General features: G+C 49.3%; 2 protein-coding genes across 2 annotated transcripts in view; one reads left to right on the plus strand and one right to left on the minus strand.

Annotated features, from left to right (window-relative positions):
• COLGALT2 (collagen beta(1-O)galactosyltransferase 2) overlaps window positions 1-1305 on the minus strand; it is a 47053-nt gene extending 45748 nt beyond the window's left edge. The window contains exon 1 of the mRNA XM_066324663.1: window positions 1164-1305. The gene's annotated coding sequence lies outside the window, so the exon portion shown is untranslated. The remainder of the gene's footprint in view (window positions 1-1163) is intronic.
• Window positions 1306-5980: 4675 nt separating this feature from the next.
• Window positions 5981-17618, plus strand: TSEN15 (tRNA splicing endonuclease subunit 15). Its single transcript, XM_066324664.1, has 4 exons — window positions 5981-6177; window positions 6793-6874; window positions 8025-8160; window positions 17172-17618. The coding sequence occupies exons 1-4, from the start codon at window positions 6013-6015 to the stop codon at window positions 17374-17376; spliced, it is 588 nt and encodes a 195-aa protein (XP_066180761.1). The 5' UTR covers window positions 5981-6012; the 3' UTR covers window positions 17377-17618.
• The last annotated feature ends 238 nt before the right edge of the window (window positions 17619-17856 follow it).

Below are 17856 nucleotides of genomic sequence, written 5' to 3' on the forward strand. Positions count from 1 at the left end.
CAGGCCATGTGGGGTCTGATAATATCTGGTTTTATACACGTCTGCTATGAGGAAATCTCAACTGGCAAAATTCCTACTGGGATGAATGAATGAGGAGTCCCAGATCTACACAGAGCGGAATTCAGCCACTGCCACACACCAGCTCGTGATTCCACACCACCCTTGGGTGACAACCCTGAATTTGTCCTGACAGCACAACCTGCTTTGTACACCTGCAACAAGAAAAGAAATGGGAAAAAAAAAAAAAAAAAAAGAAAGAAAAAAAAACCACCCAAAAACAACAACAACAACAACAACAAAAAAACATGCACTGATGATCTGCAGAGCCCTGTACTTGGAGACAAATTACAGTCGTGTTTCTGAAGCACACACAGAAACATCTGTTTAATGACACTGCAGTGATGTGACTGGGGAAGGCCCGCCCCACGCCCCCTCGAAGTAAAACGAAACTATTGACTTTTAAAGTTAACAGAGTCTCACCACGGACTTCGGAGAGCCTTGGATCAGGCTCTACAGAGAAAAAAAGAGAATCTGTTTGGGGTTCTTCCAAGCAATCCTGTTCCTTCCAACGCTTGTGTCAGGTTGAAGGATTATTTTTCTGCCTTTGTCCCCTCGCAAAGGCAGACTGACCGGTTCCCAAACCTCTCTAATTCCTCCGTCCCGACCCCTGTTTGACCGCCGCAGCTGCCCCCATGCTGCGATTTCTGAATACATCTTTTAATCCATCTTCCAGCCCGGCAACAATGCTCCTTTCAATGCCCACCGGCACCTACCCAGCCCCGGAACATCCCGAGCAGCTCGCACAAAGCCCGGGATTTCCCCGCCGGGAGCCGGCCCCGCGCTCCCCGCCGGAGCTCTCCGTGCCCGCGGCTTTGGACACATGCTCCGGCGGTGAATGTTCCCAGGCTGCAGGCCAGCTCTGCTGGGATAACTCATCTCCCCGCGGCTCCCGGCAGAGCACCGCGCCCCCGACACGCGGGGGGACCCCGGCACGGCGGACGGGCTCCGGTCCCCGGCCACCACAGCCCAGCACAGCCCAGCACAGCCCAGCACAGCCCGTCCCCGGCCACCACAGCCCGTCCCCGGCTCCTCCCGTGGGCACAGCGAGGAGGAGTGCCCGGTCCGGCCGCCTGCAGAGCCCCCCTGCCCACACCGGCCCTCACCAGAGCGCGATGCGGCTCTTGGGGTAGTCGAGCCTCTCGATGCAGCCCAGGACGTGCGGCAGCGTGTGCGCGGCGTTGCGGGCGAGGATGGCGAGCAGCACGGTGGGCTGCAGCAGCGCCGACTCGGGCAGGGCGGGCTGCTCGGCCTCGGGCGGCTCCGGCGGCTCCGGCGGCTCGGGGGCGGCCCCGCAGCCCAGCAGCAGCGGCGGCAGCAGCAGCAGCAGCAGCGGCGCGCCCGCAGCCATGATGGGCGAGGGGCAGCCGCGGAGCCGCCGCCAGCCCGGGCTCCGGGAACGCGGGAGGAGGAGGGGCACGGAGACCAGGGAGGAGGGGAAGGAGGAGCCGAGCGGAGCCTCCGCCCGCCGCTCCGAGCCCCGCTCACGGCAGTCCTGAGCCCCGCTCACCGCCCCTCCGAGCCCCACTCACCGCCCTCTGAACCCCGCTCACCGCCTCCCCGAGTCCCGCTCACCGCATTCCGAGCCCCGCTCACCGCCCCTCTGAGCCCCGCTCACCGCCCCCCGAGCCCCGCTCACCGCCCCCCGAGCCCCGCTCACCGCCCCCTCTGAGCCCCGCTCACCGCCCCTCTGAGCCCCGCTCACCGCATTCCGAGCCCCGCTCACCGCCCCCCGAACCCCGCTCACCGCCCTCTGAACCCCGCTCACCGCATTCTGAACCCCGCTCACCGCCCTCTGAACCCCGCTCACCGCCCCCCGAACCCCGCTCACCGCCCTCTGAACCCCGCTCACCGCCCCCCTGAACCCCGCTCACCGCCCTCTGAACCCCGCTCACCGCCCCTCTGAGCCCCGCTCACCGCCCTCTGAACCCCGCTCACCGCCCTCTGAACCCCGCTCACCGCCGCCCCTCCGAGCCCCGCTCACCGCCCCTCTGAACCCCGCTCACCGCCCCCCGAACCCCGCTCACCGCCCCCCGAACCCCGCTCACCGCCCTCTGAGCCCCGCTCACCGCCCTCTGAACCCCGCTCACCGCCCCTCTGAACCCCGCTCACCGCATTCCGAGCCCCGCTCACCGCCCTCTGAACCCCGCTCACCGCCCTCTGAACCCCGCTCACCGCCCCCCTGAACCCCGCTCACCGCCCCTCTGAACCCCGCTCACCGCATTCCGAGCCCCGCTCACCGCCCTCTGAACCCCGCTCACCGCCCCCCTGAACCCCGCTCACCGCCCCTCTGAGCCCCGCTCACCGCCCCTCTGAACCCCGCTCACCGCATTCCGAGCCCCGCTCACCGCCCCTCTGAACCCCGCTCACCGCCCTCTGAACCTCGCTCACCGCAGTCCTGAACCCCGCTCACCGCCCCTCCGAGCCCCGCTCACCGCCCCTCTGAGCCCCGCTCACCGCCCTCTGAACCCCGCTCACCGCCCTCTGAGCCCCGCTCACCGCCCCCTCTGAGCCCCGCTCACCGCCCCTCTGAGCCCCGCTCACCGCCCCTCTGAGCCCCGATCACCGCAGTCCTGAACCCCGCTCACCGCCCCCCGAGCCCCGCTCCCGGTGCGGTCCCTAGGTGCGATCCCCCCGACAGGCTGCCATCACCGTAGCTGCTCAGCGCCCGCCGTAAATGTGCAAACCCCACATGTCTCCACCCTTGTTTTGGGTTTTAAAAAGGCTCTCGGAGTGTTGCTGCTAGCGGTGAGACGTCCCTTTGTTCGATGCTTACTTGAAGATCCCACACAGGTAGGGATTAAAGTAACTTTGAGCTTTTACACAGAAAGTTTTCGGCGAACATCCGCGGGATGTCCGTACGAAGCAGGCGCACACCTCACACCCTTCCCACGCTGCAGGAGGGATTCCAGCTGGAACACAGCGGAAAAATGGATGGATATCCTAGAGTCAGAGAAAGGCTTGGCTTGGAAGGGACCTTAAAGATAATCTCATTTCAACCCCCTGCCATGGTCAGGGCCACTTTCCACTGTCTCAGGTTGCTCCAAGCCCCATCCAAGCTGGCCTTGGACACTTCCAGGGATGGGGCAGCTACCCGGACAGCCTGTGCCAGGGCCTCACCACCTTCACAGGGAAGAATTTCTTTCTAATATCTAATTTAAATGTACTCTCTGTCAGTTTAGGGAATGTTCCCCTTGTCCTATCACTATCTGTCCATTTAAAAAGTCACTCTCTTTTTTATAAGCCACTCTTACGTACTGGAAGAGGCTTGAAGGTCTCCTTGGAGCCTTCTCCTCTCCTGGCTGAACAACCTCAGCTTTCTCAGCACCTCTTCTTTGAAAACAGGAAATACAGGGAAGATTTTCCCTGTACTTCATTGACTTATCCACATGGAAACGTTCCCATGAATAGACCAATGGCAATTTAGCATAACAATACATAAAACATATTCCAATAAAGTTAGTGAGTAATGATCTTAAAAGGGGCATATTAATCATAGTTCTCTTAAAAGTTAATAGGATTTGGGCATGCTAGACCCTTTTCAAGATGAAGTCTCTGATTAACTCTAAGGGCCCCATCACAGCGTATTTGGGTTTTACTGTGGGTAGGAAGTTTCTCCAAGGTGGACAGACCACTTTGAGCAGGTGATACTATTGGCTGTGTGCTTGCAACACTTAAAAAGGAGGAAGCCTTTAGCAAGCAAACAATTGTTTAATTATCCATAATCTCAGAGTGAATTGCTTGCATCCAGGTAGCATATGTATATATATATAAATATACACTCACACATAGATAATGTTTGCTCTTCTTTGCCTATAGAACCTAATTTATCAAGCACACCAAATTATATTGTCTCAGTCTCCTGATCAGATGACTTCCCTAAAAGGATCATCCTAGGAAACTTCAATAAAGACTCTCCAGGCGTCATAGAATCATGTGCACTAAAATCTGAGAAACTCTCTCAATTTGTACGCATCTTCCTGAACAATTAGTGCAAATATGTTCCTCCTGTTTGCCCTTCACTGTGCCTTTATAATTGTCCTTCTAGAGTGACACATTAATGAGGCTTTTCTTTCATGGTTAGTTGGCCACATGTTGCTTTCCAGCTTGTATTCATTAAGCAGACAGAAGGAGCAGCTCTGCGGGCTGTGCGAGGTGATTAGAGTTTCACAGGAGCCAGCCCAATCTCCACGCACGGAATTCCGCTGCTGCCCACGGGACCACTCACATTCGGAGGGTGGGGACTAATGCTCCCAAATTATACTTGATGTGGAGGGCTGGAAGCCAGCATTTTCTATCCACTGGACACTCAAGCTGGCTCTCAGTCCTGATTTTAGGATATTTCAGCAGAAATAAGCCCCTCCTCTGACTGCCTTTGCCAGAAGTCTGAGTGTGCTTTTGCCCTGTGCAGTTCTTGATACCCTCGGTGAAATCTAAACTACCTTCAGCTCCTTTCAGACTCCTCTCTTCTTTTTATCTTGTGGGCAGCATCAGAGCCATAATGATTTTCTGGGGGCAAATGAAAAGATCCCAGCAGCATCCCAAAGCCAGTAATTTGCTCTTCAAAGTGATTTTCCCTCGCTCACACAATTCCCTGTGCTGGCTGGCTGCTGTGGGACACAAAAGAGGGAGAGCAGCAGAAACATGAGATGTTTTTCCATGCAGAAAAGCAAGGAATCAACCCAGCTTCGTCTCTCACTCCCAGTCACACACAGCGTGGGGCAAAGTTTGGAGACAAACAGGTAAACAGGCAAACAGGTAAACAGTTACCTGGCAATTCACATAATTCCAGCACCCATAAATGTGTATGACTCTATGTCCACGTACAAAGAAATCTGTACTCATTCTGACTTCTCTATTGGTGGCCAAAATTATATCCTGTGAGGTTTTTTTTAAGCCCAGACTTCATCCTGCTGTGATGAGACAATGAGCCACTCTCATTGTGAAATATTTTAGCTTTGAGGAAGAAATGGCTTTTTGCAGATGTGAGTCCCACAGAAATCAATTGAAGCCATTTGTTTCAGCCTCCTCTAAGTATCTACACCAAACAAGGAGATTCCAGCTATGACAACTGTCTCTGGAAAAGGCATAATCCCTCGGTTTGGCAGGAGGCAAATTCTCTCTGAGGAAGATTTCTTCTACATGAGGCTTGTTTCCCACGTTGAGGAAAACAGAGGTTCCATCCTGCTGATGTAAATTGACTCATCTGTAGATCGATGTGAGTCCATCTCCTTTCACTTGCTTCTTCACTTCTAAGAACTCAAATCCATCTAATTATTTTCCCATACACTGTTGCCAACTCTTCCAGGAAAGTCTTGGCGACTGGATTTTTTTATCCCATCTAACTATCTATTCTGTGCCCAGGGAATTGAAGTGCTGGCTAACACAGCACTTTTAAAGCAGCCAGAATGGCTGCTCATTTTACCACAAAATTCCTTGAATTAGATTGGCCCAAATGTGACTTCCTGTGGCTACAAGCCACATACAAATGTATGTGTCATGTACATATAGACCAATTTTCATTGATGCTTTATTATAGAATAGCCAGTGTTCGAAATTGATCAGAAGAATCACCAAGACAGATGGAGCTGATAAGCCAGGCCTGGGACACTAGGCATTAGGCAAAGCACTCTCATTGAAAGTCAGAGATATTTCTAGTAAAGCAGTCCTTTTAATGGCAATACCTTGAAGGTATGTCCGTTATACAGGCTGTAAAAGGTCTGGACACTGCAGGTTGATCAGGCATTTCTTGCTTTGGGGCCTTTAGAAGAAGGCACCGTGAAAGGAACACACGAATATACGTATTTTCTTTGATGGCTTTAAAGCGGCGCCTGGGCCGCGGCGGTAGGAACGGAGCGGAGGCGGAACGGTCGGGGCGGTGCGGCAGTTTCCGGGGGGCGCCGGGGGGCGCGGCGCCGCCCGGAGTGAAGCCGCGGTGCACACTGGCGGGACAGCATGGAGCCGGCCGCCGGGCCGGGCTGGAGTGGGGTTTGCCCGGCGAGGCGGGGAGAGGGGGGCACCGATGCGGGCCAGGGCTCCTCCGCGGCCGGGAGGACCCCGGGGGCACAGGGCGGCTGGTCGGGGGCGGCTGGCGGTAACTGGATCACGGCTCACCCCACGGTAGGCCGGGCGGGGGTCCCGCTCTCCCGGCCCCATCCCGCAGCATTCCCCCGCTCGGAGCTCTCGAGGTGCCCGTGGGGTCCCTCAGGATATATTATTATAATATAATCAATATACTGGGTGTGTCGAGGGGGGCTCCGGCCCCTGCGATAGTTGGGGAATGCCGCTGCCAGCAGGGGCGGAGGTTATAAATCATGGAATTCCTGCTGGGAAACGTAAATGCTTTAAACTTCGACTCCATCTTAATTTTTACCACACCGAAAACGTGGAGATGTTTAATTTGGCCGTCGTCTTATGGTGATGTGATGCAGCAAAAATAGGTGGAATTATTTACCCAAAAATAGGTAAAATGTCACAAAGCTAGTGCTGTTCCAGAAATAGTTGTGATTCCTCTTGTGTTTATTTTGCTTGCTTTTTTTTTACGTGCTAAAATATGGGGAATGCGGAAAAAGGAGCTTTTGAGATACAGATCCTGCTCTTTGATTGCCTTAAAACTGCTTTGAAACCCCTGGCTGTGGTTGTGGAGATGTGGGGAGCTACTGGCTGTGGGGATGCTGTGTGCATTCTGAGTATAACTTGTGCTTTCCTTCCTCAATGTTCCTCTTCGGGTCTCAGTTCACAGAAATGATGTCACTTGATGTGTCTGACAGCACTCAAGTCTACGCTGCCTTTTTGGTGTACCTGGACCTCTTAGAAGGTAAAGGGGGAAGAGACTGTATCCCAAAAAATGTCTTTGCCCTTAGGAGCTGTTAAATTCCTTGTTTGCACTGTGATAGGACCTTTCCTTACAAAGTTCTTGGTGCCCATTTTGAGAGGTTTTGTGCTAAAAGTTTCTATCCTCTGCCCTCCTGGAGCCTGTGCAGAGATGAGGGCCCGTTCCATCTAGCTGTTCCAGGTGCAGGTGTTCCAGGGCAAAAGCATCAGCATGGAAAAAAAAATCAAAAGAGGAGTAAGGAAAGGAAAAGGAACGTAGGAAGGCCAAGTGACAAGTAGTAATTTATAACCATTGTAGTACTATTATGTAATAATAGAGTAATTTATAATAAACTGTAGGTGTTGTGCTTAGGGCCATGACCTGGCAGTGTCAGGTCAGTGGTGGCACTCCATGATCTTGGAGGGGTTTTCTGGCCCAAATGGTCCTGTGAAATCCAGTGTAGTCTTCTGGTGTCTGCTCAGAGTGGAGCAGAGTTATGTGAGATGTAAACTTCTGCCTGGCTTCTTCCAAGTTGGCTTTATTGAAAAGGGACCGTGAGTAGGCAGCCAGCCAGCCTAGGAAAAATATTTCAGTTTTGCTTGGAGCCTGGTGCTTCTCAAGGTCAGGGAAGGGAGGGATTTTACAGTCCAGAAACTGCTGCGTCTGTTGCTGTTACACTTCTGAAGAAAATGCCTTTATAGTCTTTAAAAGAAGATTTCTGTAGTTCCGCAGCAAAAACTTCATCCTTATCCCTTCAAGCAGGAGATTAGAACTGTGTATGATCATTAATCATGCTTTTAGCACCTGCTGCTTCACAGTTCAGGGTGCTGATGAAATCCAAATTTGGGTTGTAGTGCTTCAGATGACAAAAGCTGCATGGTTTTATCTCCCTTTTGCCTTTTGCAGAGCAGTATTTTCAGACAGATTGCTGTTCACTGTCCATCAGTGCAGCTCTGGAGGCAGCAGGCTGGTCCTGCTCTGTGGATTTCTTTAGCAAGATTGCTTCTCAGGAGGGGAATTTGGAGTTTTCCTGTGAAGAGAGGGAGGGAAAACAAAACCTTAGTTGTTAACTTAGATACTGTATTTGTTATTTGACTGATTCAAACTTGTGTTTCGTGTTCTGCCCCTCTCATCCCCCAACTAACATTTCTAGGGAGGAACTGGCACGAGGTGCATCCCGTGGGAGTGGCAGAGCTGCAGCTGGTGTGTTTGCATGCCCGTGCCAGGGAGCAGGAGGGGCTCCAGGTGATGGTGCCAGTGCCTGCACACATCCTGATCAGCCACGAGAGGTGAGGTCCTGCTCAGCGCTTGTCTGGGGTCACCACGGACAGAAAATGGAGCACAGATACGTTTTACAGGCTGGTGGTGGCTCGGTGAGGAGGAGGTAGAGGAATATCAGAGGAAAGCAACCTCTCAGCCTGTCAGCAGAGTTATTTTGAGTTCTGCAGACATACAAGCAGCTTGGAACCTCAGCTTTGCATCAGTCTCTGCCTCTGCCTGTCTGGGAGTGGTTCTTGGAGGTCAAGCAGAAACTGATGCCCATGGATAAACACTTCCTGTTGTCTGGAGTTGCATAAGTGCTAGCAGATAACAGTGGACACCAGAGTATGTGTTTGAGAGACAAGGTTAGAACACAAGACCTCCACAGCTTATGTTTTGAACATTCCTGTGCTCATTTTGTACGCTGGGAAATGCATGATGCTTCCTGAGTTGCTGGACTTGGAAGGACCTAAGGGGAAAGAAATGCTTTTGAAGCTGCCCAAGAATCAGCTTTTTTTTTATTGTGAATAAGCCTTGTATGGTTTGCTTTGCTTTTGTTTTCAAACTGTCATTTGGCTACTTTGAACAGGAAACTCCTCTTACTTTACACCTAGAGTCTCACATGCCTGTGATTTTTGACTTAATTTCCTCACACATGCAAGAGCAATTCTTCAAGCAGAAGACAGCACAGCCATGAGTTTGTTACATTACAGATATTTACAGCCTAGAAAACTTCCACTTCAGTAGTTTTCCAGTCTATTTTAACTGGCCCCTGGAGCAGCCTCAGACACACAGTCTCTGACAGAGGCTGCCTTCTCTGGCTGGTGTTTGTCGTGATGACTCTCAAGACCTGAACTATTTCAGCAGCGTCATATGATTGTACATTTTTCAGTTCCTTCTGTTCTCACTCCTGCTAGGAGCTGGCTCAGGGCTGGCTTTACAAATCTCACTGGGTTTTGCCACTTCCTCTTGCTCTGTGGGCAGCAGCCTGACACAGTGGTAGGTAGCTAATTAATTGCACTTGTTAGATGTGTGTGTGCACTCTAGGAGTGATGTTTTTTACTTTTTATTTTGGGTTTTAGAAGTGATAGATCAATGTCTCGCTTAACAGACTTTTATCATCATTTTGCTGTTTATTGGGTGAGGCGAAAGAAAATTATTTACTAGATATTGCTGGAGATTAGTACTGTTTTTGTGCTGAAAAAAATACTATATTTGCAAGTATTGGTCAATCACTCCTGGGGGCTTGGTGTTGCAGAGAAATATGATTTGATCTCCACAGCAGAGGAAAGCTGCTGAGAGGCCCTGCAGGGTGAAATGCTGAGTGTCACCCAGCCTGTCTGCAAGCAGGAGATGTGTGTGTGAATGGAAAGGACACACTGCAGCTCTCAGCTCAGACAAGATTTTAGGTGGAAATAGAAGGCAGCCAGCAAGGGTGTGGGATCTTTGAGGAATTCCACCTACATGCTGAGCTGTTGTGCTTTCTTAACATAGTGTGTTTCCACCTGGGCTGAAAACTTGCATTCCTGGCGTTGGGTAAAGGCCAGGGGTATGTTCTGATTGACTTTTAATGGCACATATTCCACTGCATTCGTGTCCTATCTTTTACTGTGTCATTGGAGCTTTTCACAGGGAGCCTCTGCACTTGTTTGTTCTGTGGTGATGCTGTTTGCTCTGCTCTGGCACCGGCGTGTCTGGAATCCAGTACTGGAAGGATGTGTGGTGGAGAGGCAAAAGAGTGAATGCATCACATTGATTAAAAGTACAGTTTGTGACCAGGGTTTGCTGCAGAGCAACAGCAGAGGGTGTGTTGTCACTAAAATGAGCTGAATGCCAGGCTGCAGTGCCAGGTGTGTCCATAAAAGCCTGTATGTGTTCAATACCCACGGATGTTGTCAGGCTGGGAGGTTGTGTTTGTGTACAGCACTTGTATTTGTGGGGTTGGACGTGCATCTGCGTTTTGTTCAAAGCAGCACTTTGGGGGTTTGTGTTACCTCCTAAAAGCAGGGGAGGAGGTATGAGTACAAGTGAATGCAGCTCACTTCGTGTTAAAAATAAGCCCTTGGAGGGATTTGGGATGGTGAAAATGTTCTGTCTCTATTCTGGGCCTGGAATTGTGCTAATTGCAAAAGAAGCCAGTAACAGCAGCTTTTATGGGCAACACTTCCTTGTTTAACCAGTAAGACTGGGTAGGGTTTGGAAGTGACACCTCGAAATCAGACTTGCATCTTCATTCTGCTCTGTATTTTTCTTATTGGTAAAATAAGAAAGGAACTTACTAGAAAATAATGGATTTTTAGTACTACCTATGTGCTAAAAATAATCTCACATTTTGCAAATACTAGTCAGTCACTCTTGTGGGCTTGGTCTTCCAGAAAAACACAGCAGTGGTTCTCTGCTTCAGATCCACGTCAGCCAAGCTACCAGGTGTCTCATGAAGTTCCCTACTTGGCTGCCACTGAGCAGTTTGTCCTTAAAAGGCCACAGGAAAGTTGCTCTGGAAATTACCAGCAGGACATCTAGGCAAATGACAAATTATGAGTGCCCTACAAAAAATAAAATCTGGTCAATGTTTTTTAGCCTATTACAAAATTTCATCCTGTCCAGTTTGAGCAGGACAGTTAACTGCTGAAGGCAGAAGCTGCTTCCTAAGCTCACTGTCCATTTCTGCAGAGCTGGGTGGAAGCTGCTCATGCAGCCATGGCAGGGTAGGGCTGCACAGGAACCCACCAAATTACAGAATTACGGGCTCTGGAGCACAGAGTAAATGATCTTACACAGTCTTGAGAAGTGGCTTTGTGCTCTGTGTGCTCTTCAGATGAAGACTGCTGAATCTTCCTTGAGTGAAGCCCTGGGGAATACGATGCCATTTCTGTCTGTCTTGGCCTGGTCTGACCCACACACAGCTGGCTGAGGCTTGGAGAGCCTCTGAATTCAGCAGGGACTCTTGCTTGTGGGAGAAGTTGGTAGGTGCATAGGCTGGGTGTGTTTGCTGCTCACTACACCTCCTTTGTGCACACCAAGCACCTCCTTGTCAGTACATTCCAGAACTGTGGCTCCCCAGAGTGGGGGAAGGAGTCAAATCCTGGGAGTGCTGCTTCAGGGCTGGCAAAAGTGACTTGCATAAACCAAACTCAGCGAGTTAGAAGAGCTCACAGTGTTGACAGTTGGATTTTTAGATAGCCTGGAAAGCCTTGATCCGTCAAGGACCAGGGAGTTAGGTCCCAGATCTAATAGAATTGGGCACTGTCTGTCCTAGCCAAATAGCTCTGTCTAAGCAAAATGTGGCAGATAAACTGTCAGATTAAATGACACGTCACTGCTGTGTTTATATTTTGTGTACAAGTGTTGCAAATGAAGGATGAAGTTGCCTGAGGTCATGGAGACCCACAAAGTTTGGGGAAAGGCTTATTTCTGTTAAAATGCTAACTTATTTTAGAAAAAAACAATAGGTAAATGTTTTTTTTTAAAGCTCATAAGCATCCTGAGAAGAAAATCTGAGGGCTGGAATTTACTGTCTTCAGAGTCTGTAGACTGTGAAATAGATCTTGCTATAAACTGAAAAACTGACATGCAGCTTATATCCTCTTCACAGTTTTGTTAGTAACCCTTGCTATAAGCATCATTTACTCATACACTAAATCACACATTGGAAAATGTAATTAGTGGCTCCTAAATGTAAGCTCTTTATGAGTATTTTTAATCTAATGTTTAAATTTATTATTTCAAATGAGATTGCAGCTGCCACAGCAGACTTGGTTATGCAGTACTATGGTTGAACATCCACTAGTAAGTGTGTCCTGTAGAACTCTGCTGGACTTTGGTACCTCCCTTTGGCGTGGTTTGTCTTCTTTCCTTGAACTTCATGGGAAAAGGTCTTTATATTCCTTGGGGCTTTAATCACTTCTCCTGACCAGTGTGGCACGTGGTGTTTCATTTGCATTTGGTTTTTTTTTTCTTTCTATTACAAAAACTGAGTTTCTTCTAGCAATCCCAAAAGAGCAAATTCCAAGGAATAGTGGTGTGCATTTGCACCTTCTCCCAGCTCCACGTGCTTCTTTCCCACATATCTCGAGGCACTGGGTTAGCTGCCTGCCTGCAGCAGTGCCTGGGGCAGCATTCCTGATGGTGAGCTGTGCTGAAGTTTGCAGTGCTGGCTAAATCTGAGGGATTGTGCTCTGTGTGAGGTTCCTGTGCCTCGGTGCTGACCCAGGCTGGGACAATGGCACGCTCCGGTGCCTGGGGTAATGATCTCTGCACAGAGACCAACTTGTGTGCACTCTGCAGCCCTGCCTGGGGCAGGGAGCTGTTCAGGCTGGCCAAGCCTGCAAGGAATTATTCATCCAAGTATAAAGGGCAGATTGAAAGCCTTTGGCTTTTATGGGATGGGAGGCAGTAGTTCCATTTCAGCTCAATGAAGCTCTATGCAACCTCCATAAAACTGCTCTGAGCTTGCAGGGTGACGCTGCTTCTCAGAGCCATTGCATGGGATGTGTCTCTGAAATGCTCTTTTGTTCATCACAGGACTTGCTGCTTGAATTCTTTATGATTCTGCCCTTGGTTGGTTTTTGCAGAGTCAGCTGAAGCCTCAGGGTCACCAGCTGTACACCTGATTCTTTCTCCCAGAGAAAAGGGCAGTGTTATTTTGTTAGGAGCAGACATTGGGAAACACAGAACAGATTTCTGATGGCTGTTGAGGGCCTACACAGTGCAAAATTGATGTGAGGGAAGGATGCCACATTCTCTTCTGCTCTCTAGATGGATTTGTATGGATTTTCTAGTTTTGTTTTTGGATTTGTTTTATTTTAAAGCTATTAATTGCCACAGTAATAGAACATCAGGTCAGTTCACTGCCATCATTGTTTGAATGCAGCAGTAATGACAGATGCAGGATGACATTGCTAGTGCTGTTCCCTTAGCTGCAGTGCTCCTTGCACAAGGTTAAGTAAGTTAAACCTGCTCCTGTGACTAATTCCTTGATAGAAAAAAAGCAATCCCTACTGACTCTAGTCTGTAGATAACTAGGAAGCCTTTTCTAAGCCCTTTTTCTAATGCAGAGTGTTTTAGAAATGCCATCTCTTTGGATAGCAGGGTGTTTGAGGTGAAGTCCTTTGCTCCTCCTGGAGCATGACATGAATATGAGTTTGCTTCCTGGGTGGAAAATGAGGGCCTTGTCCTGCCTGCAGCTGGCCTGATGGGAGCAGATCTGGATCTGAGTGAACATGCAGGCACCACGAGGTTTTAGAACTGGGCTTCCAAATTACACTAGAAACTTGGCATAATCTCCAACAAGTAAGAATTCTTCTAAAAAATACTTAGTCTTATTCTATTTACATGGCTTCTATAAAACTTTAGAGTGTTTCTTGTGGTATTCCCCTAACTTCAGTTACTTTTCTTTCACAATGCCTTTGTTCAAGAGGCACCTTTTTTGTGTGGGATGCCTAAAATTTCTGTGCTGCCTGTTTTAACATTTTCTGGCTTTTCATCTCCAGAGGGAGAGGAGGGGAGGGAGTAGTTGCAAGGTATTTTATCCTAATTTCCCACTTGGCAAGCAGCAGCACATTTGTTCTGTGCACCCTCTTGGGGCTCTAGATAGTTGGGTTTTTTTTCCTTTACCATCTCAAGAAGGTGGCATGGGTAGGGCTGTCGGTCCCTGATGTCTGTTACCAGGCTGAGCCTGTGGGTGAACATGTGCTCAGGTGATGGGAGTGTTTTGTTGGTGTCCTTGAGGAGGTGACAGTGACACAGTGCATTCTTTCAGCACAGGCTTTACTCGAGACTGTAGTGAAAAGCTTTTACTGAGACCCTGCGGAAGAGCAGGAAGTGTTTCTCAGCTGCACCTTTTCTCGTGTCAAGTCTCTCCATTCTGCTGAAAACTGGCTGTGGTGACAGTGGAGTGGGCATGCTGGAATTCCTGTGGAAAAGCAGAACCCAGAGACGCAGTCCATGCCAAAGGTTTGACCCCATAGCTTCTGTGGGGCTCACACTGTTGGAGCACAGCTGGGGAACCAAGCCCAGAGTGGTGGTGGGCCCTTTGGGTGTCAGTGTTCCATCAGGTTTCAGTAGTTGCAGAGTGTGTCCTGACACAGCTGTGACTCAGGATGCTGGGGAGTGGAGGTGGTCAAGGCTCTTGGCATCTGCAGACTGCTGGATGCACTGAATTCCTCTGTCCTGCTGATGTTTGACACTTTCAGAAACGTTAAATCCACTTCTGTTTAAGCAAATTCATCTTTTATAGTTGTCATCACCTGTATGGTGTAGCAGATGGTACGGGTCACTGAGGGGCTTATTGGTAGCCATTAACTGGGTAATTTAAATCAATTTGCTCTGTTGGGGGGGTGTTACCACATGGACTTATTGCCTAGGACTTTATTTCCATCATCTGCAGCTCTTGTGTGAGAAGGGCAGCCTTAAGGGCTGTTTCCCTTGAAATAAAGGCTTCTTGCCTTGTTCAGCATGTCAAACATGCATTATTTGAATCTCAGAACACTTAATGTTTTCTTTATTTTTCTACTGTCAGCATTAGGTGCATTAAAAGGATTACAAAAGCTATACCTTTCCTGCAGTATTTCATCTTCTTGCTCATGGCAGGCAGCAAGTGCAGTAAAATCAGAGGTTCTGTGGCTCTTTTGCAAAATGTCTGCTGGTGCAGAGGCTTGACAGGGATGTTGGGGATGCCTTCAGGGGAGGAGGGCAAGGGATGATGTCTGACACAGACTTCCTGAATTCCAAAGCTTATCCCTCTAAACGATAGCCTCTCATCACTCTGCAGATGTGCTGCAGTGCACTGTGGCTGTTGTGGTATGCATGAATGAGAGCCCTTGTCTTGGGGCTGCCTCTGAGGAGGGAAAAGGGTGCATTTGCAGTTGGCATTCTTCATGTGTGGACAGCAGAGTTAGCAGATCATCCTGATGCAATGGCTTGTTTTTGTGCTCCTTAAATAAATCCTGGAACTCTTGTCCCCTGAAAAGAAAGAAGAAATGCAAAGAAATGTCATTAATCTGTTGTGGGAACCTGGCTGCTTTTGGGACCATGAAGCATCTTCAAAGTCCTAGTTGCTAAATGAGGGAGAATAAAGTCTCAGGTGTCTGTGCTTGGCACTATAAGAAGAAATCATGAGTATTAGAAATATATCTAAGGCCTCACTGTTGCATCCCTCCTCCTAATAGGCTATGAGGAAAACCAGTGACAGGTATTAAAGAAGACAGGAAGGAGCTTGGCAGACAGGTGAATCCAGGCCTCTGCCTGAGTCTGCTCTCAGATACAACATTGTCCACACTCAACACAAGTTTGGTTTCTTCAGCTCCCCAAATATCTCTCTTGGGTAGCTGTGCCCTTTAATTTGGTGTTTTATCATTAATCCTATATTGCATTCCCAGGAGAAAGAGAGATTAATGTCCACTGCTTCGTGGATAGTTCTTTCCTCACGGGATCTCTGCCAGCAGTCTGGCTGTGCCAAGTTAGAGCCTTCTCCAGGCTGCTGAGGGTGGGGAGCCCCTGGCACAGGGTGCCCAGTGAACTGTGGCTGCCCCTGGATCCCTGGAAGTGTCCAAGGCCAGGCTGGGCAGGGCTTGGAGCAGCCTGGGATAATGGAAATGTCCCTGCCCATAGATGGAACTGGATGAGCTTTAAGGTCCCCTCCAACCCAAATCATTTAATGATTCTGCATGTGACAGGTGGATTCTTGCTGTCTGCACGTGTCAGAAAGGACATCTGTAATCTTTTTCCCAGGCTCTTGTCCCCTGCCAGGCTTTTAGCAGGGCACTGTGGTGCTGGGGGTACCTCTGCACAGGGGCTGGAGGTGACAGGAGCCAGAGGTGCCAAGTGGGAGGGCTAGGATGGGGATTTTCCCAGCCGAGGGATCTCTGTTCCATGAAGTAACTGGGTGTCTGTGGTGCAGGCAGGAGGAAAGGCCTCCTGAATTTACCAGGCTCGATTATGCACAGCTCAGAACACAGATGGATCCTTAAGAAGGTCATGGGCTTAACAGCGAGGCTTTCCAGGCTGCTGCTCATTCTCTGCCACGTTCCATTTGGCTTTTATTAGAGGATCAAAGGGGTCTGAGGGAAGATGGTGATTGAGGTCTGAGAGCTGCTGCCTTTAGAGAGAGGCCCGTTTTCAGCTGCAGTGCCCAGCCTCAGAGCTGCCTGTGCTCTGCTGGGTGAGCTCTCCAGGGTGCATGAAGCCAGGACTGGTTTATCCTGGTGCACAGCTGAACTCCCCCTGGAATGTAATCTGTCCCAGCAATCTCAGAGGAGCCCTCCTGCACCTGATGTGTGGGGGAAGGAGGAAGCTCCCTGTGGGGATATTCTGTGGGAAGGGTTCTGTTTGCAGTCACCACACTCCTTCAGAGCTTGCTCCCCAGTCAGACCAGGAATCCAGGGATCAGCGTTGTCCTGAGCTCTGAACCGAAAAGTAACTGGCACGTTACTCTTAAACTAAGCTAAACAGGAAAAATTGCATAACTTTGTCTTGAGCTTTTAAGGCAGACATTATTTGGGCTGACTGTTCTGAAGAAGAGCATTAGTCTTGTGGCTTCTGGTCTAGACAGGGAGGTAGAGAAACCTGGCCTGGGCTCCTGAGCCTTGCACAGTCTGGCAGAGACCTGTGGCACACGGCATGGCAGACTTACCTCTGCAAATGGAACTAGTCTTAATTATTCAGTTCTCCAATTGAACACAAGGTGTTATTTAATTAGATTTCTTATATAAGTCTGCTGAAAACAGGGCCAGTAGAGATTGCCGTGCTAGGGTTGTGGTGGATGTGGGATGGCTGAGGCTCATGCACGTGAGTACACCTAAACAAAGCTTAGAAGCATGTATTGAGCCATTTCCAGCAGAAATGTGTGTAACTGATTCTGTTATTTTCTTTCGTTGCTTGATTACACAACTTTGGATTTTTATTAGAAGAGATACTATGCTCACTTTAGGGAAGACAAGTTTGCAGAGTGAAAACAGGCCGAATAAAAAGTGTTATTCTACCTTTGTGCCATTGTAGGTGGTTGTGGACTCCTTTCTAAGTGATTTTTTTCCTCACCCAGGTTAAGGGAAATACTGAAGAAAGCCTCTCTGCCTCCAGAGGATCCGGACACCCTGCTGTCAGTTACCTTGGCCATAGTTGAGACAGACTCCACAATAGTCTACTATAAAATGACTGATGGCTTTGTAATGCCAGATCCTCCTGATGATACCGAAGATGTGGATAATAAACAGTGGAGGAAGAAAAGAAAGAAACTTTTCAAATAACTGGGACAGAGCAAACAAAACGTTACTTGAACTCCTGTGCTCAAAGCCAAACAAAGGCAGGAACTGATGTATGTGAATAAATGGTGTGCTAAAGTCTGCCTTGGCATATCAAGGATGTGTTCAGGGAGAACAGAGGCTTGTGCAGCTGCACTGTGGTGAGATGCCATTTGAGGTATGAAGTAGGTCATGCTGTGACACAGATCAGTCCTGACTAATAAATACACTTAGGAATTGTTTGCAAAGCCTGTGTTTCCTCTCTGTCTGGTCAGGTACATAACAGAATAAACACATCCTTACCCATACTGTAAATATTGGTTACAGGTAAGTCTGAAGGGCTTGTGGCAGCACTGAAGGGTTTTGTAGTTTACAGAGTGTCTTTGTCTTAGCCCTGTCAGAAGCACTCATGCTGCCCCCCAGGTAACATTGCTGAATGCTGTTTTCTTCCCTCTGCTTTTGGAGAAAAGGCTTTTCCACAGAAAT

Source organism: Sylvia atricapilla, chromosome 9 (assembly GCF_009819655.1).
Source record: "Sylvia atricapilla isolate bSylAtr1 chromosome 9, bSylAtr1.pri, whole genome shotgun sequence".
NCBI classification, from domain to species: domain Eukaryota; kingdom Metazoa; phylum Chordata; class Aves; order Passeriformes; family Sylviidae; genus Sylvia; species Sylvia atricapilla.